The sequence below is a fragment of the Heliconius melpomene genome, chromosome 8 (assembly GCF_056956725.1).
Source record: "Heliconius melpomene rosina isolate 202511_hmr_F chromosome 8, ASM5695672v1, whole genome shotgun sequence".
NCBI classification, from domain to species: domain Eukaryota; kingdom Metazoa; phylum Arthropoda; class Insecta; order Lepidoptera; family Nymphalidae; genus Heliconius; species Heliconius melpomene.
Window position 1 is genome coordinate 2,480,908 of NC_140396.1, and position 23,337 is coordinate 2,504,244.

At 31.5% G+C, this 23,337-nt stretch overlaps 2 protein-coding genes across 2 annotated transcripts; both read right to left on the reverse strand.

The window, feature by feature from the left end:
• Positions 1 to 564: 564 nt before the first annotated feature.
• LOC146536660 (dynein regulatory complex protein 9-like) lies at positions 565 to 3,146 on the reverse strand. Its single transcript, XM_085189422.1, has 6 exons — positions 2,823 to 3,146; positions 2,504 to 2,650; positions 2,043 to 2,148; positions 1,523 to 1,717; positions 1,112 to 1,243; positions 565 to 765 (listed from the first exon to the last, which is right to left on the reverse strand). Exons 1-6 carry the CDS (start codon positions 2,954 to 2,956, stop codon positions 580 to 582), a joined length of 900 nt encoding a protein of 299 aa, XP_085045548.1. The 5' UTR covers positions 2,957 to 3,146; the 3' UTR covers positions 565 to 579.
• Positions 3,147 to 5,547: 2,401 nt separating this feature from the next.
• Hph (HIF prolyl hydroxylase) lies at positions 5,548 to 22,792 on the reverse strand. The gene is made up of 7 exons (XM_085189180.1): positions 21,873 to 22,792; positions 19,862 to 19,981; positions 16,830 to 16,910; positions 8,698 to 8,837; positions 8,359 to 8,475; positions 7,867 to 7,928; positions 5,548 to 7,352 (listed from the first exon to the last, which is right to left on the reverse strand). Exons 1-7 carry the CDS (start codon positions 22,731 to 22,733, stop codon positions 7,324 to 7,326), a joined length of 1,410 nt encoding a protein of 469 aa, XP_085045306.1. The 5' UTR covers positions 22,734 to 22,792; the 3' UTR covers positions 5,548 to 7,323.
• Positions 22,793 to 23,337: the final 545 nt, after the last annotated feature.

Sequence of the window (23,337 nt, forward strand, 5' to 3'; positions counted from 1 at the left end):
TCTGGTGCACAAATATTATAGGTGTAGGTTCAAATTTAAAATTTATTTTTTATTCAATTTATGAAAGAAAACGGCATCTCAAAATAGATCTCCGAGTGGAGAGCTGTTTATAAATACGGGTCTTAGACCTTATTATTGCTTATTTCTTATAGTTTAGCTTATAGCTTATTTCTTATAGTTTAGCTGCATCACTACGGTTCTACTAGATACATGAAGTCTTCAAAATCAAATACACTTGAATTCTTTCACCCACACGCGCTTCTTCAATTCTGCACTAAACACTGGATCGATTTGAATGACGGTTTTTTTAGTTGAACAAGTACCCGACAAAAAATTAAGAGAATACATATGTACAAACAGACAGACAATTAATTCAAAAAATCTATATTCTTCGTTTTTTCGCAAATAATTATATACATTTAATGTACAGACATATTTTTTTACCGTTTTATTATAGCACCTATAGATTACTGTACAACAAACAAATAAAAAAAAAATTAAATTTTATATATTTTTAAAATTTATTACAAAAAATAAAATTTGTCAAAAATTGTAAAAGTCTATTTCATTTTCTTCTCTCTAGCGCTTTTTCCCCTTCTTTTTACCCACTTTATAGGGTCCTAGTTGCCTCCTCACGAGTAGACCACGCCACCAAGCTTGGACAATTATGGCTGCGTTATTCATTTTTACTCTATAAAGTCGCATTGCTTCCCGCTTTTCTTTAAATGTTTTCCAATTCACTATCAAATCTGCATGCTTCTTAATCTGAGAAATTATAATAATATTAGTGGAGTTTACTAAAAATATTTTAAATTAAATTAAATTATGTGGCTACGTCGAGGCCAGTCGTGATGCAAATGCTGGAAACGTGTCATCGGGTTCTATTCCCAATCGAGGAAATTCTCACTTCTGGTGTCCAAATCAAAAGGGCCTTAACGCCACGCTTCTGCCTCCAGAATCCGGCTGAAAGAAGGAAACGGAAGTGTTAATGACAGCAGAGTGTCTTAACACTAGTTTTCCAGGTACCCTCTGCCTACTATGCTTTGTGCCCGCACATATCACATATCCTGAAAGCATAAATAAGTAAATAAAGTTCGAACAAAAGTCTTACGGTTTCTTCCAATTCCACGCGTTTGTCATACATGTCATGATACTCACTCTTCTTGAGTTGTATCTTCAAATCCAGACCCTCCATATCTGTATCATATTTTTTCATCCATTCTTGTATTTCTTCAAGAGTTTCCTATTATTAAAAGTTAATGTATAAAAAATAATACTCAAACAATTTTCGTGTTCGCTATAATTTTTTCTTCAGATTGACGCTGTGTCTCGTATGTAGAAGGGTAGGCAGAGGGAGCCTAGTGTTAAGACACTCTGCTACCCACTTCCCGCCGAATTCTAGTACCTAGTATTGCTTGTTGAGTCGCAGAACTCAACGCCGCGCTTTACCTCTACACCAGAGCGAATTAATTAAAATATTAATTACAGATTACCTTACTAGTAGTTTAATTAAATCACTAACATTAATCTTAATGTTAATCAAAATTTCAATTTCAGTGTGAACACGTTGTTCTTGGTCGAATTTAATTTTGAAATGTTCAATATTTTCAATGGGTGTCGTCTCTTTATTGGATATGAATTGCAACTGTTGTTCTGCACGAGACCGCTGCCAGTTGCCGACGTAGCGGCTTCGACTCTCGCAAATCAGCTCGGCGTCCTTAAAATAGAAACATTAAGGATATAAGATTTAATTCTTATTTAACCGGATAGTTCGAGCAATTAAGTCGATGGCGAATGCCACCTCAGTCTACCCCTAATGCCTCCAAAGTTCTGCGGATAAGTGGGAAACGGAATTGTTTTAAAAGGGACGGAGCATCTTAACAATGGGTTCCCAGGTTCTCTCTGCCTAACCTGCTGCTGTGAAGCTAAAAGAATGTTAACCAAAAAGAATAACATCGTAAAAAATGCCAAATATTCTGGTAGCAAAATCATTTTTGTTACTTTTGACGTTGCCCATATACCTAATATTGCAAATTACTCACTTCGAGATATGACTTTAGACGTTCAATTTCAGCAGTAGTGTCGTAGGTGACGGTTTTAATATGACTTCGATGTTGGCGAAGATGGCGGTACGCTTCACGGCTGGATCTGAGCGGATCGTACATTTTAAATTGTATAAATAAAGATATTTTATTTTAAATAAATACAGATTCAAGAGGCCAGTCGTGGTGCAAGGGTACAAGCGTGGCTTCGATTTCCACTTGAGAAAATAAAATATTTAATGTTTTCCGCCAAGCAACACGCAATGCCTCCAGAATTTGGCGGAAATTGGGGAACCGAAGTGTCTTAATAGGAACGCACTGGCACAAAAATGATAAAAAACAAAACTCAAGCGGATCAGATTTACAGACAGATAAGTAGTTATTTAGAAGTATATAAATGAACAAAATATATAATTGGTAAAAAAATATTACCTATTTTGTAAACATCATAATGATCTTACATTTTATATTTAGATTCTTCTTCCCTGAGATCGTTTAGGCGCTTGTATTTACTCTCGATATCATCGACAAGTTGAGTCAAAGGTTCGAATTTTCGGCCCATTGAAAGATTTGAATACGTTTCGTTTAACGCTTGCCGCACCAAATTCCTACAATAGAAAAGGTTTTGATTGCGCGGCCAATTTCATACAAAATACAGCAAAAACCATGCATAAACGATTGTATCTTTTAATTGTGTTGAATTAGAAGATTAGAAGAAATAAATTGATCTTATAAGGGTTCCTCAAAAAAATTAATAAAACCTATGGGTAATGTTTTTACCTGTCCCGCTGCATTTTTCGAAGTGAATATTCCATGCAGTCCAAATTTTTAGGATCTATACCCTCCAGCTCGTCTTTCTCAGCTTCTTCTTCAACTCCATACTTGTTTGCGAGCAATGATGTCATGTCTGACATCGCTCTGCATTTGCTCAATTCCGGATTACATTCGACTGAAATTGAACTTGCAAATGTATTTTAGTAAATAAAAAAGGGGGGTCCGCGATAAAAAGCTTGCCCGCAGCGACCCTGCCAGCTTTTATGAGGGCTGGAAAGTTCCATTCGCCACGTGCACCTCGAGAGAGCATACTGATAGGATGTCCCCCCAAGGCGACGCGCAGCATTACGTCAGAGCTGGTGTCAAGTGGCGACGAATGCGGCGTTGGGGACCGCCACCCAACACGCCAGACGGAGGGAAGTGGAGGTGGAATGTAAAATATGGGATGGAAAATAAGTAGATACGTAGCGTTCGGCAATAACTTAAGTAAAAGAAAAACAATATATATGACAAATATTGATATCGCCATAATTTAATTATTTAAAGTTGTTTCTTGTCGTTTTAACTAATTTTCTTTAATAAATAACAGTATGCAGCGATTAATATGTGATTTATAGCAGAGCTAATTGATTACCGTGATAGATTAATATTTCCAAGGAATGTAAACAAGGTATGTATGTGCAATCAGCTGTCGTGTTAGTTACACAGATTCCTTTTTTCCGTCTGTGGACTACTTACTTTCTTAATAATTAATTATTAATGCCATCATGGCCCAAATGAAGTGTAATTGTAAATGCAATGGGTTCCCATTTTTTTAGGTTTGGTCTGTATCCTGCATGTTGCACCACATAGAAGGCAAATAGAGGTCCCCTTTGCCTACCCTGGAGGAACCTAATCTTAAGATACTCCATTCCCATTAATACACTTCCCCATTTTCCGCCAAATTTTGGAGGCACTGCGGCACAATCTGTCGCGTTTGCAATCTCAATTATAGAGTTTTTTTCTCTTAATTCGATTTATTTTTCATAGAATAAAGGCATTGCCAACGAAGAGATTATGAAGTCATAAATAAAACGGCTCACCTACAATTTATAATTAGCAATAAACTTCTTACCGACGTTAGATAATTAACTTAAAAATTACCTAGTATTTTCAGTTGTGTCAAGGTATCCTCCAGTATGGCAGCGAACAGACACGCTTTGAAATACGGCAGGCTGTCAATAAACAGGAAAATAAACCTCCGACTAAATATAAAAAGAAAACGTATTTATGTATGATTTAAATACCTACCTGTTTGGGCCCTCATCGAATTCACTCTAGAAAGATTTAGAAATTATTAATGAATTAATTATTATTATTAGGTTATTTATCTTCTGAAATAAAAAAAATACTGGTGTTAAAAAAGTATAAAATTTTTAAATAAGCATATTTATCCAACAATCTTGAACGCTTTCCAAGAGTTAAAATTTTTATAGAATCTAGGATATTTACTCTACAGTTAAGTAAATGTAAGAAATAAGAATGTACATAATATGTTACGTTAGCGAAATAAATTAAAATTAAACAAAATCATATATCATTAGAAATTTCAGCCAAGAAATCGTGCCTTATTCTGTGAAATTAAACACTGAAAGGAAAAAGATAAATAAATTTTACTAAAATAATTCATATCAACATTTTTAAACATATTTACTCGATTGATATACCATTATCAAAAATAATTATTTTATACTAAAAGTGACAGTCAGTCATCTAGGAACACTCGTCGAGATTCTTGGGTTCATTCTGTTCATCCAAAGAACCAACCAACCAACAAAGGAAGGATCCCACTTACAGATTACTTAGTTCTCCACTCTTTATCGATTTAAAACAGTTAGTTTAGAATTCTAAATAGAAGTTAAAGATAGAATAAATAGTACATCGTAACTAGTCCTCTCCAGTAAACGGTTGATGTCGCTCACATGACCCCAACTTTCATCCCCACTGCCGAACTTCTTGTAACAAAAACTCATTTATAAAATATATTTATATCAAAAATAAAAGGATATAAAAATGTAAAAAAATATGCTATCAAATTATATAAGTGACATATGCAAGTCTTGTTGACTGTTTATTTTTTTAATATGTATCGGTTGGCCGGTATGCTATTTCACATACATTATTAATACTACTTGATTATCATTTTACTGTACTGTATTTAATGTTTTTTTTATCACAAGGTAGGTAAAGGAAGCATCTAGAAAGTCATTCCCTTTATTACCTGGCTTCTATTACATAGTAGTCCTCCCTTATTTTCATGAATCAAAGAAGTTCGAGGAGGAGGAGGCATTCAAAAAATAAAAATATAACTGATTGAATAATATATGTTGTTCAATTTGAATATTAAATAGACCATATGTTATTAGATAACCTAGATTTTTATCAGCTTCAAGCTATTTCCTGCATAAAGGAGGGCACGTAGAGGGAACCTAGTGTTAAGACACTCTGTTTCCCCACTTTCCACCGAATTTTCGAGGCATTTTATTTGCCCTGGTACCAGAGCGAAGAATTGAACATATTATAAAATTATTAAATAATAAATCATTCCTTCAAGTGAGAATCGAACCCTCACTCCTGAACCATCACGTTATAGTCACACGCTAGTGCCCCTGCGCCACGATAGCCTCCATCTAGATTTAATAAAAATTCAAAAATATGGCTGTAATACAAAGAAAATAAATAAAAGCACACATATGAAAAGTAAAATTTAATACCAGGTTTGTCCACAACTTATTATATGACTTGAACAACGTTATATTCGTTTTAAGCTAATAAATAAACATAATCGTGGGACAACACTATATTTCACAATGTTCATAACAAGCTATAGAATCACAAAATAAAGACGCTTTACGATAAAGCCAACTTACGAATAAAAAAAAAACTAAATTAGGAATATAGTATCTTAACATAACTATTACTATGTATAAAATTCAATACAATATTTTCACACACGACAGGTAAATATAATTATTTTTAAATGGTTTAATATACAAAAAACAGTTCAAAGCTCGTTCATATTAAAATAATATGAAAACTATTTGCTTTTAATAGTAAATTAAGCCATATAGATTTTTTACTATCATTTTGTTATTATTTACAATTTATTGAGATATTCAAGATATTCAGTGTTAGTTAGAAAGAAACGGAAAAATATTAAACAATATTTTAAAATTAAGATACTTGTGTTTTTCGCCCTTACACTGTAATATTGTACCGTTTTCAGCATCTCATCTTTAATTTCACGAACGTCCTTATAATCGTTAGCATTCATAAAGAAATAACTAACATAATTATGTTGATGGCTTTTGAATATAATAATATTATAAATATTATACAAATCGCACTAAAACATTAGCAGAATGGCTGATATCGTCAATTTGTGACACTAATTCAATGGAATTAAATATTAATTCCTCAAAATTAATTCTATGTTGGAACATAATTAGAGATATTCAAGATATTTTACTATTATTTCTAAAAAAATCGAGTTGCTTTACGTAATAAAAGTATACTCGCGTAATTAAAAATATATAACAACTAAATTTCATATTATGTATTTATTCTAAGAGAATACTGGCTTTGAGCCTTAGCGGATAAAAATATTGAGTAAACTATATTTCGGTTATTTACAAGGAAAAAATAAATAAATATAACAATAAATATATCTATACATTGAAAATCTAGATATTTGAATTGATAGTTTCAGTCTTAAGTTTTAAAGCCACCTGCTGATGTGAAATTGATTGTAACAGAAAACTAAATTGACAGAGTAAATAAAATTTAACAATTTTAAAGAAATTATTTATATATTTTTTAATTGAAAAAAAAAAGAATTGCTTGAGCATTATGTTAAAAGAAATATTATGGAAACAGATTAATAACAATAAAGTAAAAAAAAACCCAGCAAAGTGACTTAACTTAGAATCATAGGGTGAAAGTAACAAACATAATACTTAAAAAATAGCACAAAAAAAATTACAATAAAAAAAAATATATTCTTACGCTATGACTCTTTGTCGCGAGGACATTGATATACAAATATATATATTTTTATATGAAAAGTCATTTATACTAAATTTAAACTAAAATGGTCGCACACAACCGGCCTAGATTAAATTTTTAAACTTTTAATTAGAATTCAGAATCAGAAATCGTCGAAATATATTATTTTTATTATTTTAAAAACCGTTTTTGTATTTAATATACTTAAAATTATACATATAGTTCTTACATATGCTTTGATAACGCTAAATAATGAACAACGGAAATATAAAATGTCTTTTTTTTTTTTTAATTAATAATCTTCTTTTAATAATCGTCTTTTTTAATTAATTTTTTTTTAATAAAAGTTTTTGAAATAATTAACTTTGTTTTTCTGTTATCAAAAGTATATGTAAGAACTAATTATTTATTATCTTATATAATAACTAATAGGATCGCTAGATTCTAGCGATTGATGCTCGCATCACTTGCTCGATGAAGGCTGGCCACGTTCTGTTGGCGAGATTATAGAGTTAGTAAATTTATTATCAGCTTCACGCTGTATCCCGCACGCAGCAGGGTAGGCAGAAGGAACCTTGGGTTAAGTATTTTTGAGGAATTGGATTTCAACGCCGAACTTTGCCTTGGCACCAGAGCGAAGAAATGGAAATATAAATTTTAATAAATATTTCTTTTTCTCGGTGGGGATCGAATCCACAACTGACTGACTTCTTTTCTTGTATTGATTAAATATAATACAAGAAAAACTTACTGTAAAATGAGTTTGAAGTTTCAGTTATTCATTTCATTATATCGTATTTGTTTGTTGAGCATTGGAGTGTAATAACTTTTAATATATTATTTAGAAAACTGGCCTATTCGATTGTATAAGTTTGTATAAGCCATTCCGTCTAGGTTATCTTCAAAAATATAGGATAACAGATTATATAAGTTGATAAAAATTCGCCGCCTGTTCCAAAATGGGAAAATGCGCTATAATAAATACAATAATTAACAAAATACTTACTGAATTTTCTAACAGCCTCTTCTCTTTCTTGCGCATCAAAATACCACAACGTGATAGCGTATCTGTAATGACACGAATTATAATACTTATTTAATATGAATTACAAATAATTATCCAATTTTTCAAAAAGGAACATATTGGTGAAATATTTAAAAACAACTGTACTTAAACATAAACAACGTTTGTAGTGTCAACATCATAAATGGATATTATTTTTTTCAGCTTCACACTGTATCTCATATATAGCAAGGTAGGCAGAGGGAACCTAGTGTTAAAACACTATTTTCATTTCTTTACTCTGGTGTCGAGTCAATAGCGGCGGCCACTCAACACTCAACTCCTTCAGAATTAGGCATAAAGTAGGGAACGGGATGCCTTAATAATAGGTTGTCTCTGTATACCCTTCTGTGTACGGGATACAGTGTGAAGCTGAATAATGAATATAATTTTTATGTTGAGGTTATGACTTCTATTAATAAAATTCACATTTACCTAGTCTCGTATGCCGGTTGTACCTCGTGAGGATTTCTTCTGTCTGACCAGAAGAAGAGCATCCTGTCGAAAATGGGCGCTATGTCGGCCACTTGATTTGTGCCTTCTGGGAACACCCTGGAAATTCAATGATTATTATTTTTTTAAGATTCTTTATTAATTTTTAATTTTAAATAGTCTTAAATATAGTATTTTCTAAACAATCGACACAATTTTGTATTGACTTCAGTTAATTCTTAATTTAGTGTATTTAAATGTATAAATATATGGAAGAAACTAATACGAACTCACATTTACTACTAGAATTTCTAAAACATAAAAAATTATACAAATTTATACCTGAGCAGACCGCCGCACCTCTTGACGTCCCAGTTGAGATTCAAATAATATATAGCGGTGATACAGCGTCCGTCTTTGTTGGGGTTGTCGACGTGCTTCACGTAGTGACTGCCCGAGCCCGGGTAACACGCTACCATGGCCTGGAACAATCATTATAATTATTAATTATTAAATAAACTAGTACTAGAAAATCATAAAAGTATGTAAGGTGCGGCGTTGAAATCCGTAATTTAACATGTCACGTCGTTGTTGGGGATGTAGTGACGAAGTGAGAGTATAAAGTTTTCTCTGTCTACTGGAGAAAATGTGATAGATATACGTATATATTAATATATTGTGCGTTCATATTCCAGAAAAATAATGAGCTAAATACTAAAGCAACCAAGAAATTACAATAAATGCCCTTCCTTTGGAAAAAACTTATAAACTAAACACGCACTATACATGTAAAGCTATTATGTAATTATATATGTTGCAAAACAAAGGCAGGATACAGTTAATTATGAAGATATTTTTTAATTTGCAGATTTGCACTGAGTCTATTTTTTTTTGTTTAACGTAAAGTAATATATAGAAAATTAAACATTTGAATACCGTACAGCTTAAATTATTACGATTATTAGCAAAATTTCTACGCATTATTTCAGTAATTGAAAATCCAAACATGTTTTCTAAATGCTTACTTATCAATAAATATAAAAGATAATCGAGCAATCCTTCCAGAAATCGGCGGAAAGTGAAGAGCTGAGTGTCTGAACACTAGGCTATTTTTGCCTACCCTGCTACGGAATACACAGTGAAGCAGAGAAAAAAGCAAAAGAAAATAATATAAAAGCTAATCTATCGATTTAACCAAATATGCAAGTAATCAGTAATGTAGATAACGAAATAGAAATATACGTGATTCAATATTTACTTCATAAACTAGAACTCTTGTCGTTGGAATGTTAATGAATCGAGCACGTAAAAGATTACGGGCCTCCTTCGCCAAACGTCGCAAATATCTATCTATGAGTGTTTAAACAAAATCGTAGATAAATAATTTCTATATTTTTCTCACAAGGACACTCGAGGCAGTAAATTATTATTTATTAATATTTCCATTTCTTCGCTCTGGCACCAGGGCGAAAGCCCGGCGTTGAGTACCGCCACTCGACACCTGGAATAATCCGGCGGAACACTAGGTTCCCTCTGCGTACTATATAGGTTTCGTATCATGTCGCAAACTTTAAACTTTTATAGAACAATAAGGTGTTATAACTATATGTCTATAAAGTCGGTTTACGGGTGATAGTTTTACGTGATAACGTCATAAGAAATTATTGATGAAAAATTACATATTTTCATGAATTGAATTATTATCACTGAATTATCAATATTTTGTATAGTATACGGAGTGGAAGTGTGAGCAACACATTAAATGAAACCACAGTTTTAAGTACTCTATAAAACTAAATAAAAAAAAACAATTTAAGAAAAAAATCTTCCAAAAATGAAACTTTTTTTTTTGAAACAAAATAAATAATAACATTATCGCTGTAAAATAAAACGCCATTTGTAAGGCACGCACACACACATAAACCTATCAGAGGGTAATACATAATCCAACCCTTAAGAGTGTAAACCTGCAAAGAGCCTATTAAGTAAACTATCAGGACAATGAAAATATATTCTTAAAAAACTACTTTGGTGCTTACAATTTCCTCCATTACGGGAAATACAATAAAGGTCGATTGTGTATTATTTTCACACTTTTGAATATAATAAAAATATATGCGTACCTAACGAAAAAAGAACCGGATTTAGCAGGTACACTCTAAGCCGATGATATGTTAATTTTCATAAAAACTAAAAAGATTTCACATTGAACAACATTCTTATGTTAAAATAGTTTTCCTGCTCTTTGCCTTTTACACTAGGGAAATCCCCTGAGTGCAACGAGCTCTAATGTGACATACTCGAATGCACCTATGGAAGTAATTGATTGGCACATATTTAGTAATTCTATTACTTTACTTCGAGGGTTTTAGGTGCAATTTTCCTTATTTATTTGTTTACATTTATGCATTTCAAATATTTACTTATATATTCTTTTTGTTTTTGGCATGTGGAGGAACTCTTTGTAAAATAAGACTAGTATTTATTTGGGTAGGGTATTTCAAAGTATAAATACAAATTAAATAAGTACACATTTTGTCTAATATATTTGATGGCAATACTGGAATGAGCATATATATTTAGTATATTTTAAAATAAAGTCAAGTAGGCACATTCCTGGAATAATTGGACTATTTTAATGTTATTCATACATGGGCGTATCTATAAATATTTTCCAGGAGAGCCTGGTCTTTTTTTTTTCCAATATAGTAACAATTTTGGCGTGCGCATGAACGCCCGATCCTCTCCCTATTTTATGCCCATGATGATATACATAAACAAAAGAAATAAATCTATATAGACACATAAATCTGGTTCATAGCCTAGAGCATTCTTTTTATGTATTTTAATAATTAAAAAGAAATTTATAACATACCTAAAAGTACGTTCCACGAGTAACAAATAATAAAAAAACGTTACGCAATAATTTACTATAATTATTTTTCTATTTCAAGGACTAATTGCTATTTTTAAGGTTATTGGAAATTTAAATATTATCTTAGACTGCTAAGAGCAGCGCAGTAAATGCTTTACCTAATTCTAATAAAACCCAGCAAGTAGTTACGAAGGAACATGACGTGTTCCGTGCAGGTGTGATGTTTATCATCTCGTTTACATAAGACCTGTATAAGGTGTGGAGTCATAAATATTAGAATAAGTTTTCTTCATAACCAAAACTGAATTCTCTTTTTGTTTTTAAATAGTTGTAAATAATGGCACCACTTCATTAGGTACTAAAGGTATAGTTCTAAAGCAATCGATTGGTCATTTTAAAATATTATCTTAAAAAATATTATAGGTTATCTTCTAGCCACCAATTAAATTAAATTAAATTTGTTTATCAATAGTGCATATATTTTGCTTGCAATCTATCATAAATATTTTCAAAATTACGTAATATGTTGATAAAATCAGAAAAAAATATAATGTAAAAGGAGTGCCAAGACACTGATTTCCCACTTTCACTTTGAAAGTAATCAATTCCATCGAGTGGGCAGCGAACCCACAACCATCGCATATGCAGTCAGACCCTGTCCCTCACTGCACCATAAGGGCCTCAAATTTATTCTTAAAATCGCAAGATATAAAAATAAAAATAGATTGCTATATTTTCTTAAAATAATATAAACTTTATAGACAATATTAACCGTTTATTATTATTTATTGTTTGTATAAATAAACAAACACGGTTCAAATCTGCATCTAGGAGTGACGTTATTGGTAACCGCAAAATATAGTATTTAGTGGAAATGGAACTTTATTTTCATAACCATAAGGTCTATATACAGCGTGTTCCAAATACTAAAGTCAACCTGATATAACTTTATTGAAAAGTCAACCTTATAGAGTAAAACATAAGGTTAATTTAACATGTAATAGTATTTTCTACGTCCTTCACGGTCATGTGACAGGCTTGTGTGAGATGCACTTGGTCAGTGCGATATGCGTTTCCGCATTTAGTGGCACGTGCGTGCATTTAGCGCTTTGTTTTGAAACTGTAGGAGGTCTTTAGCTAATAAAATTTGAAGATATTTTAATTTAATAGAATTTTTTTAGAGGGAACCTGGGCCTGGACCTGGGGAACCTAATGTGAGGACACGCTGCTGTTACGACTCTTGGCGCATAATAACACTAGATCATTTGGAACTAATAATATATTTTTTATAATGAAAAAATCTGTTTTCTATTATAATGTATTGAATAAAAAATAACTAACTTTGCACATAATAAAATTAAACTACAATTTATTTATAACATAGATGTCCATATGAGTATAATTTAAAATTAATACATGAATCCTTAATTTACTAATATATTCCCATATTAATTGACACAAGTAGAAGATGTAGAGTATATTTTTTTTACCATTATTTTTTAACTTTATTGAAATTGGTCTTTTGCCTTGTATTTTTTAATTTAAATTTCCCTTGCAGCTGCAATAACTTCATTGTACAATATAAAGTCATTGTAAAGCGTAAAGTAAAAGGTCTGTAACAAATAGTTGCAACAGACAGAAAGCATTATGAATACCAGCAAAAACATCTGAAATCCATTTTCTAACAGAAAAATAAAAGAAACAGAAGTCCCTTCCAAGAACTTTATGAAATTAGAACACAGATGTGTGTAACCTGGTTCGAATATATGAATGAACAACACAAACGGTTACGGTTATCAAAATATTGAGGGCGTTCTGTAGATATGCCACCTGCATTGCCTTAGAAATGTGTCATGGCCGACAGTCATCGTTCCTAATAATACATCAAAATATTAGGTAATAGCTTGTAGATATCTCCAACGATTGTTCTAATAGTTAAAGTTATCGAATGAATGTTATATTTATTTTGTTAGGTAGGATAAAGCTGAGCAATTTTAGAATATTAGTCAATAACAAAATTTTAAACCGTGTCTTCGAGGGAACCTCTTTAAGCGCACTTTTTACCTGGTAAACGTTTTTTTAAGAATTTTAATATATTATATTTTTCTTCACAAGTAAGTATTACCATTGTTTACCGTTGTCGTAAATGTTTTAAATAATATAAATGTTTTAGAATTTATGATAAGTCTCAAACAGTAGTAGATACATTGCTTAAAATTACAACTATGTTTTTTAGTATTGTTTATTAAAGCTTTGTTTATTGGCAAGCGTTCAACAAAAACAAAATTCGGTTAATGTACGCAGAGATCATGTTTGTATAATGACGGTTTTACGTTAAAGTCAAAGTCAAATTAAAATAGAAAGGGGATTTCCTGCATACTTTACATGGCAATGTACTGATACGAGAGTACTTTGTTCTTTTCAAAAAGAAACTAGTTTACCTTGTGTACGAGTAAAAGTCAACTTAAAAATGTTTTTCAAAACTTAAAATAAGTACACGAAGAAATATATACAATCAAACATTACAAAAGAAGAAAAAAAAACAAATATTTTCAAAATAGTCTCTACAAACATCCTGCTGTATAGTGACGCTTCGTACTTCGTACTTCGTAGCGTTTGTAAACACGGGGCGCGTTGCGACGCCAGTGTTTACCACCACACCCGCCCCGCGCTCCGTTCCCCCGCGGCCCTCCTCCCCGGCCCCGCGCCGCCCGCAGCGCGCCTGCCGCCGATCACGTACGCCGTCGAGCGAGCTGCGCATGCGCACCGTACGCCCTTATCAGCGATATTCGCCACTGATAACGAACGTAATAGAAACGTTGGCAACGATCGCGAATTCGCCTTTGTAGAGGCGCCCGGCGCCATTCTATGTATAGACTGTAGGATTGCCGACGGGGCGTGGGTTTGAACTCGCAACTGTTATCTAGTACACGATCCGGATGATATATTCGATGTAAATGTTAAATACGAGAAATATTAGTCGATTATTATGATTGAAATAGTACTCCATATCAAGTTTATGGTTTAATTTTGTAATACATATAATATAAAATATGTGAAAATATAATACACTAGTAGGCATTTGTTATTTTTTTTTTAATTAAATGAATATAAGACGAAACCGTAGCGCCCTTGAAAGTTACCTCGTAGGGTCGTCATACGCCGAATTGTGAGTGTATGCAATATCTTAAACATTTTAATCACCAAAATAATAATTTTAGTAAAAAAAAACTTATTAATATAAAAACATTATATTTTATACGTGTGGTCATACAACAACGAACTTGAGGTTAAATATGGATTAATTTTCATATTCAAATCGCCAAGTCCATTAATGTAACACGCTATACGGCTCGTTAACCGCGCGTGTTTGAAGTGACAATAGACTTGCGAGATCAATTAACCACTAAGTGTTTACATCAATTAATTATTTTAAAATAAAAGATTTTTTTATTATTATTCCGGATCTCCTCATTTCTTCCTCTCTTAATTATTTTTAGTCAATGACATCAGTGGCAACATATTTTTTCAACAAAATATAAGGTTTTTTCTCCAGCACTTTTTTCACATACAAACCTATTTTTGTCATCGCTCGACTATTAAGCTTATTAAGGTAGTATTTCCCCAGTTCAGACAAAATACATAAAATAAATACATATATAGAGATAACTAAATTAGAATAAACAAAGTGCAATGATGACATCAAAATTAAATTTAAAATGAATAATTAAATTTAAAATATAATTTACTCTAGAAAAGTTTATATTTTGTTAAAAAAAACTGCTTTTAATAATCTCGTCATCGATTAAAAATATATTTTTTTAGTCAATGACGACATTTTATAGCCAACGTAGATAGAAAAGGTAATGAGTAGGTACATAAAAAAACAATAATTTATAATGCTTTTGTATTCACCCAGTACACTTCATCTTAATAAAATACGTAATAATAAATAATTATTCTCTTTTAGTTATTGAATGTGTTATAAAAAACCTAAGAAATGTATTTTTAAACACATCAACATACATATGTATGTGTAAACAGAAACATCATTCATAGAGTGAGTCACATCTATATATATAAAATTAATCGATGTTTATATCTAACGCGAGTAGTAGAGTTCTAGGAGACATTTCATTCATTTCGGACTCCGGGCACCGTTGGTACGATAACCTTTTTATTTACTTATGTATTGATCCTTTAGGAAACAGACACATGGGGGTTTTATATTATGACACTATTTTTTTTTTAAATTAAATCGGCTTCCCGCTGTATCCCGCATACAGATAACCTTGTGTTAACACATTCCGTTCCCCACTTTCCGCCGAATTTTTTCGAGTGGGAGAACTCAACGCCGAATTTTTGCCTTGGTGTCAAAGCGTAGAAATGAATATATTAAGAAATGATCATTTATTCCATCAAGTGGGGATCGAATCGAACCCACAACCGTCGCGTTACAGTCACCCTTGTGCCCCAGTGCCACGAGCGACGGCCTCATATATTTTTATCCATATTTTTATTTTCTAAATTTAACGAAGACATTTAAAACATCGGAAAATAAATCTTTCTAATACAATTTTTAAGCAAAATCAATGAAAAAATATTCGAACACAATCAGTATAATTATATCTCCTAAGTAAATGACTTAAGCTTAGCTTTGTCCGCTCACAACAATCGAATAATAGGCCTTCGCCCTTCACGTCACATTTAACGTATGTGTTGCGAGTTGCCACACGCCGCCGTCCCTATTACCCACATACAGTTACAAAAGCAGATGACAGCCGTGGCATTCTCTAAGATTAACATTTCCGTTTCCTCAGATTCTACAATATATATAAGATTTGTCTTACAACTTTATGCATATATTTTTTTTATTACACAAAAGTGATAATGTTCTAGTAGTAAGTCTATAATAGATTTTTGTTTTGAATAAATTTGATTTAAAAAAAACTTGCGCTTTTATGGTTTAACGGTAAAATCGCTTTAATGTCTTTAGTATCGCTACACTAGCGCCTGATGTCAGACTACATCGTTCCACAATAGTGAATTTTTAATATATTTTTTCATATTTACATTGTATGCTACATATAGTAGGGTAGGGTAGAGGGAGACTGGGTAAAACACTCTCGCACCACACTTTTCGCCGAATTCGGTCCATATGTTAAATCGCAATAGATAAGTTTCAATACAATCAAAAAATTCATGCTGACGCTTCCTGTTTCTTGTTTCGTAGATTTTGCTTATTATTTTGTGTTGGAAAAAATAAAATATTAAATCCCCATTTTCCGTGGATTCTGGAGGCATTGGTCGAGATTTAACGCCGCGCTTTGTCTCGACACCAGATCGAAATGAATACATTAGATGTTTCTCTGATCTAATCTGCCGCGCTTACAGTCACAGGCTTGTGGCCTCCAGAAATAAAGTAACTTTTCTTAGAATACATGCGAAAACAATTATTTACAATATTATTCTGCTAAAGATTTTCAACTTTTTTCATATATGTTCTACTTCCAAATTTATACGCTAACACAGCTAACACAGCTAATAACACAGCTAATAACTTCATACATTTCCAACAAATTAAATACAAAAAGCGTACCTTCGTTCTTCCATTGATGATGTAGTTGCCCATCTTGCCGTTATTGGCCATCTTGTTCGCTGTTAAGATTATACTGTCAACCTGAAAATTATTATTGAATTAATAATATATGAATTATGTAAAGATTAAAATATCGTTTTTTTTTTAATCTAATATCTTCTTTTTCTAAAAAGTGCGAAGTGAAAATAACTTTAAATTAATTTCGTATATGATTTAAATACATTATAAACGAGAAATTTCGTGCTCAGATAAATAAATGATTACTTATTATTCATTATTTAAGAGAAGAAGTGAAGTAAATATTATTAGAATTTTCACAAAACCAGCAAAAGATGCTACGGTATACCAAGGGCTCGTAAATAGGGCAAAGATAAGGATATTGAGGGATTTAGGTCAGTCAGTTTTGGCTCAATTTTCCAACATAAGTAATTCAGCTATATAATTAAATTACAACGAAGACATGTTTGCAATCGATGGTTTTCCTTTTAAAATAAAAACTTCTTGGTCAATTGTTAGTTTCCATAAAAAAATATATTTTACTATTTCCTTTAATGGTACGTAGTGTGTACGTGACCATATCGTTTCCCACATTACACATATATTACAATACTGTCATAAATGGTACAACTATACATAGGTTACAGTACGGTCAACAAGTTGTGGCCACCCTGAACTGAAAGGTTTTTCTATTTTAATCTTAAGCGCAATATTTACTCTTATAAAAAAATATGCAAAAGTAAGAAAAAATCTACAATCAAATTGCGAAGCCTATATCTGTCTACATTTGTGGAGCAGGGGCACAAAGTGTGACTATAAACCGACTGGTTGTGGGTTCGATCCCCACTCAAGGAAATGAAATATTTATTTTAAATTTATATTCCGCCACTCAACACGCAATGCCTCCAAAATTCGGTGGAAAGTGAGGTCTGGTTTGAGGAGTGTCTTAACACAAGGTTCCCTCTGCCTACCCTGCTGTGTACTGGATTCAGCGTGAAGCTGATTTATTTATTTGTAAGTTCTAAGCGGCCACGACTTGTCGAGCGTACTATACCTGCGGTTAATTTTTTGATGTCCCTTATACAAAGCCCTACGTTCGGTTTAGTTAGAACCGATGGTGTGATGTCGGTCACGTCTGCCTCTCGTGAAAGGGCAGAGGGCCGTGCGTTAGAATTGTATAATCTAATGCGAAAATATACCAAATATAACTGACATAGATATTATAATGGTAGCTTTCGTGTTATCGATTCTTATATGATTATTTATATGATTGGGTTTCCCTTGCTACTGTAATTAATTGTCTATTGGCTATCTTGAAAATTTATAGTGTATTTTACATCTTTTGTTATACAGATATAGGTAAATTTAGTCGTACGAAGATAGAAAAATCTAACTTACTTAGCAAGTCTTTTAGTTAGTTAGGTTTTTTTTATTATTATTAACTAAAACATTACGTAGATTGATCGTCCATGCCTTTTTGTGTTCTTTTAACTGTTTGAAAAAATAATTTCACTTGAAATGAAAATTGAATTTTATAAGAAATTTATAGATATTCATTTCATTTATTTTTAAGGAAGGAAGGTCGCGGTCGTCCTTTTTAAAGGTTGATGGTGCGCCACTCAGTCCGACCACGACCGCTCTGTCAAGAGTGAAACGACAAAGAAGAAGAAGTGAAATAAAGATGAAATATATAATAAAAATGAATTTAGATAGTATGACGTCCGAGGATAAATATTTCTACACGGTCAATTACAAACCAATCCTTTCCGGCGTCGCTGTATCGATATAGAGCTATTTATTGTAATCATCTTTTACGATACTGTTATCTTAAGTCTGGTATGTGTATATCACATTATTGGTATTTTAATTTAGTGCCAAATGCCAATATCTACATTTGAATAATGTTTTTAAAAACAATGAAACCTTTTCTTTTAGATATTTTTTGCAGTTTTCAAACAAAAAATTAAAAATAACGGTGTAGTACTGACAAAAAAAGGTTTTTTTATAGTGTTAACATACAAGAATAAATAAATGAACGTTTCATGTGATGTAATGAAGTTTGGTTAAAAAATTAATTCTTTTATATAAATATATATTATTTTTTTAGGTTAGCTTTAAATAGGAGGTCTGTGTAAAAAGTGTAGCCACCCTGAAATTACACTTTCTAAACTTTTACGCATAGTACACTCGGAAAGAAAATAATCAAAAGTAGGGAAAAATCCTAAAAACCTAAATCTACGCAGCCATCTACAGCTAACTTCCCAGCGATCATGTTTTGCTGACCGTACTCCAAGTAGCATTAGAAAACGTTACGCCGGATTCGCGAGAGGCTCGCCGAATTAATGAGATCGGCACCTCCAATGATTTACAGTTACAAATAGAAATTGAATAGGTCCTGTTATTTGCCCTAGGTATGGTTTCTCTTTAAAGGTTGGTACATAACTACTACGGTTATTTAACAAAATGTAAATAATTTAATAGAGTGAATTCATGAATTAACGTGAATTACATATATTATTAAAATTGCAACTGGTAAATATTTTTAATAATACAACTAGAATAAACATTATGCCATTAATAATTAAGTAGGTAATCAAGAATTTCATTGATTTGTAGAATCCGTTTGTTTGTAATCGAAACGTTCTCGTAGTTTTTGATAATCTTATAATTTTGATAAATCTATATACAAAATCGAAAATTAATTAATATAATGAATACTGATACTGAACACAATGAAAAAATACTCGAAAAATACATAAGTAATTTTAAAAATCATATTTTTTGTAATCCATCGGAGATAAAACTAATTTTATTTATATTTATTAAATTATTTATGCCTTTTCCGAATTTTGAGAAATTTTTTAATTTTTTTTATATTAGCGTCACGCCATATCCGTCAGTCAAGGCAGAGGGAACCTAGTGTTAAGAAACTCCGTTTTCCATTTTCGCGGAACTCAACGCCTTGGTGACCTTGGTGCCACAGCGAAGAAATCAAAATATTTATCAATTTTTCTAATACGATGGTAGGTACATACCTGACTAATAAGTTGCCCTATATGGTAACACTGTTGTTCTTTCCCGTCGATCCAGGTGATGCGGTCGCTGCGTATCGTCTGAGCTTCCGTACTGCCCGGATTTGATACTAGTTGACCTGCCTGAAGAATGTTGTAAGCACATTGAGTGTTTCACCTCAATAACATAACAAATTGTATATATGAAGTGTAATTTAATACTTATTAATGTAAATAAAGTAACATTACTTAAGAAAATATATAAAAATATGATGTAGCGGGATTTGAACCTGCTTCTCTTTGGAGACCATCCTTAAAGTCTTGTTGTTAGAGTGGATAGACATGGGGGTGCAGTGGGAAGTGTCCCACAATGTACATACTTCTAATAGTTTAATCACAGCTGGAATATATGGTTATATTTTGAAATATTTTTATTTTCCCACTTTAATTAGCTAAAACATGGAGGTGAATTCTACTGTAACAGGCAGAAATTGTAAAAATTAATGATTTAATACAAATCCTCTGTGCTTCAATAAACAAAAATTCTAATGTAATAAAATATTTGGCAATGAAGAAAATAATATTAACATCCAAGATTAAATTATTAATTTGAAAGCTTATATTTTGGAATTTAATACATATGTTTTGATTTAATATGCAGATTAATAGAGATAATTCATATCCAAGTGTTAAACAAATAGATTTATGGTGTTCATATTTTTATAAATGAATATTAATGGAGAAGCTTCATTAATATTAATAAATAGCATAATTTTAAAAGAAAAAAATTAAAATTACTTATGATTTTAAGTTTGACTTCCATAACTTCAATCAGAATTAATAATTTTTGGTTATCTTTATTTACTAAATATGGATAAATTAAAGAAAAGTTGAAATATTTTTAGCTAAGAAGCATAAGGTGTGTTGTGGGATAGATTCTCATATAGGGGAATGAATATTTTTTCCTTGTCATGGTAATAAGACCAAGCTGAGTTCCCCTATTTAACACACAGTCTCATGAAACACAAAAATTGGGTGGACAGGGGGATACAGAATTTCTTCACAATATATTCCTTACCAGGATCCTAATCTTAATACGGGGATACAGAGTAAATCTATACAAAAAAATAATGATATTTAAGTTGTAAACTAAAAGTGGTTTAAACAAGTACCAACTACAAGCAAACCAGCAAAATGTTAAGTAACAGCTGTGAGGTAAGCATTGCAAGTGCAATTGCCTAATATTTAGGTTTGCTTCCTTACTATTTAGTTATGGTGAACAGAGATAATTTTGACCAATTCAAATAAAGAATTGATATTACTTGTTATATTTAAGTTTAAGAATATAGTAAATATGAGTAAAAGTAGTTTAGCACCATATTTTCAAAGTTTATTTATATTTATTGTAAGTTTAGTATATATTTCTTTAGACCCAATTTATAATATCAACATATTAAATATTCAGCTTTATACTTGATCTGGTGTAAAAAAAAGCACAGAACACTTTGGGACCAAATTCAAAGTATGGGCTGTTGAGTGACAGAACTCAACACTTGCCGCTTTTGCAAAAGTTATGGAAGAAAATAACTCTTTAAACTCACAACTATTATGCATATTAAATTATTAACAATTATTTTTGCTGTGCTATTATAAACTAACTACTCTATAGTAATTTGTTTTTAGTGTCTGTTATAATTTTTTTAGATGTTTACATTATGAAATTTTATTATTAGTAAACATCTTATGCTATTTATTTAAATAATTATAAAGTAAGAATGTTATCTTAGATACTTAATAAAAAAATACTTTTATATAGACTTATAAATTTTTGTCAGTATAAATATGTTACATATTATTCTAATATGTAAGATCAGTATTGTAATTGACCTATATTTTTTTATACATATATGTAAATATTATTTACTATTATTAAGTAACCTACAAAGATGGCTAATAGATTAAAAAAGTAATACCTTATCTAAATATTAAGTAGGTTATTTCTTTGCCTGAGCATTTTTAATAAGAAATTACTTACTTTGAATATGCCTGATCGATACATATCTAGAACTTCTTTTAACACTAAGAGTCCTCGCTCTTTACCCAAAAAATTGTTCAATACACAAACACCATATTGTGTCATGTCTCTGATCACTCTTTGACAAATATTATAATTAGGATCACTTGTGTCCATAAAATAATTATTATAAGGTGCTCCACTTCCTTTAAGAATTGCCTCTGGATATTCTTTCATTCTAGTAGGTTGTTCACTAGGTATTGCAGGCATTTTTACATCTGTTCTGTTTACTTCTTTCAGTAAATTAGACGTACTTGCAGCTTCAAAGTCAACTGAATTAAGTTGCTGCGCTTTTTCACTTAAAATTTGCTGTTCTGAAGATCCCTCATGGGTTATGGCACTTATTTTTGCAATGTCTTTATTACTATATACAACACTTGAAAATACACTTTTGTCTTTTAAATTACCCTTAGCACCAGAAGCATTAACAATTTGAGCAACGCTATCTACAGATTGCGAGGTATTTTTATTATCATTAACAATATCACTACCCTCCTTATTCGTAATTTTCTTTTTAGATTTTTTTAATCGTCTTAATTCACTTCCTGCTTGCAATATATCTTCTTTGCTATTAAGTGATATTTTAATATCTTCTTCGTTTCTTATCTTTAATTCTTTTTCTTCTATAGAGGACTGTTCAACAACTTTATCTTTTCGCGAACTCTGTTTTTGTAACTTTGGTGCACATTCACTTTTATGTCTTTTCCAGTCTTGTCGTTGGTGTTCTGTATTACAATAATAAACGTTAAGACACCGACCGCATCTTCGATGTGTTTGCTGATTGCAAACGGCGCAACAAGCAAGTACGCCTTCTTGATTCATTCTGATTCTGAAATAATTCCTATCTGGGCCGGCCCTTGCGACTGTCAACTCTAACGTCACGTTTGGTTTTTTATTTGTCAGTTAACTACGTGACATAGATTCTATAATTTTTGCCTACAATCGGATACTTGTATTAAATAATTGTATAAAAGTATCCAGTATTATAAAATTAAATTAACGTGCTGTCAACGAAAGTGCCTAATACACTAAAAAAAAAAAAAATTTTTTATACTAATTGTGCCGGACTAGACTACTATTACTAATTTCTTGTATTTTATTAATGATTTAGATCAATAAGTGTTGATTATATATAGCTTATACTTAATTAAATTTTTTTGCTTCACACTATATCCCGCATAGAGGTGAAAGGTGGAAGGAATCCAGTGATAAGACACGCCGTTACCATTTTCCCCTAAACCCTGGAAGCATTGCGTGTTGAGTGGCGGACTCAACGTTGCACTGCGCCTCGACACCAGAACAAAGAAATGAAAATATTCAATATTTCATTTCTTCTAGTGAAAATCTTATTATAAAATAAAAATTAGACAAAAAACTAAGGTTGAATATAATGATCGTATCGTGCCCACAACCATTGCTTTCATAT

What these genes read in the sequence shown, in the direction of transcription:
- LOC146536660 (XM_085189422.1), bottom strand. Translation starts at nt 2,956, where the DNA reads ATGTCAGACATGACATCATTGCTCGCAAACAAGTATGGAGTTGAAGAA. An exon ending in GAAGAATCTAAATATAAAAT is followed by an intron (nt 2,149 to 2,503) that starts GTAAGATCATTA and finishes CGATCCGCTCAG; the next exon opens with ATCCAGCCGTGAAGCGTACC. An exon ending in GTCTAAAGTCATATCTCGAA is followed by an intron (nt 1,718 to 2,042) that starts GTGAGTAATTTG and finishes TTCTATTTTAAG; the next exon opens with GACGCCGAGCTGATTTGCGA.
- Hph (XM_085189180.1), bottom strand. Translation starts at nt 22,733, where the DNA reads ATGAATCAAGAAGGCGTACTTGCTTGTTGCGCCGTTTGCAATCAGCAA. An exon ending in ATCGATCAGGCATATTCAAA is followed by an intron (nt 19,982 to 21,872) that starts GTAAGTAATTTC and finishes AACATTCTTCAG; the next exon opens with GCAGGTCAACTAGTATCAAA. An exon ending in CAACCGGCATACGAGACTAG is followed by an intron (nt 7,929 to 8,358) that starts GTAAATGTGAAT and finishes GTGTCATTACAG; the next exon opens with ATACGCTATCACGTTGTGGT.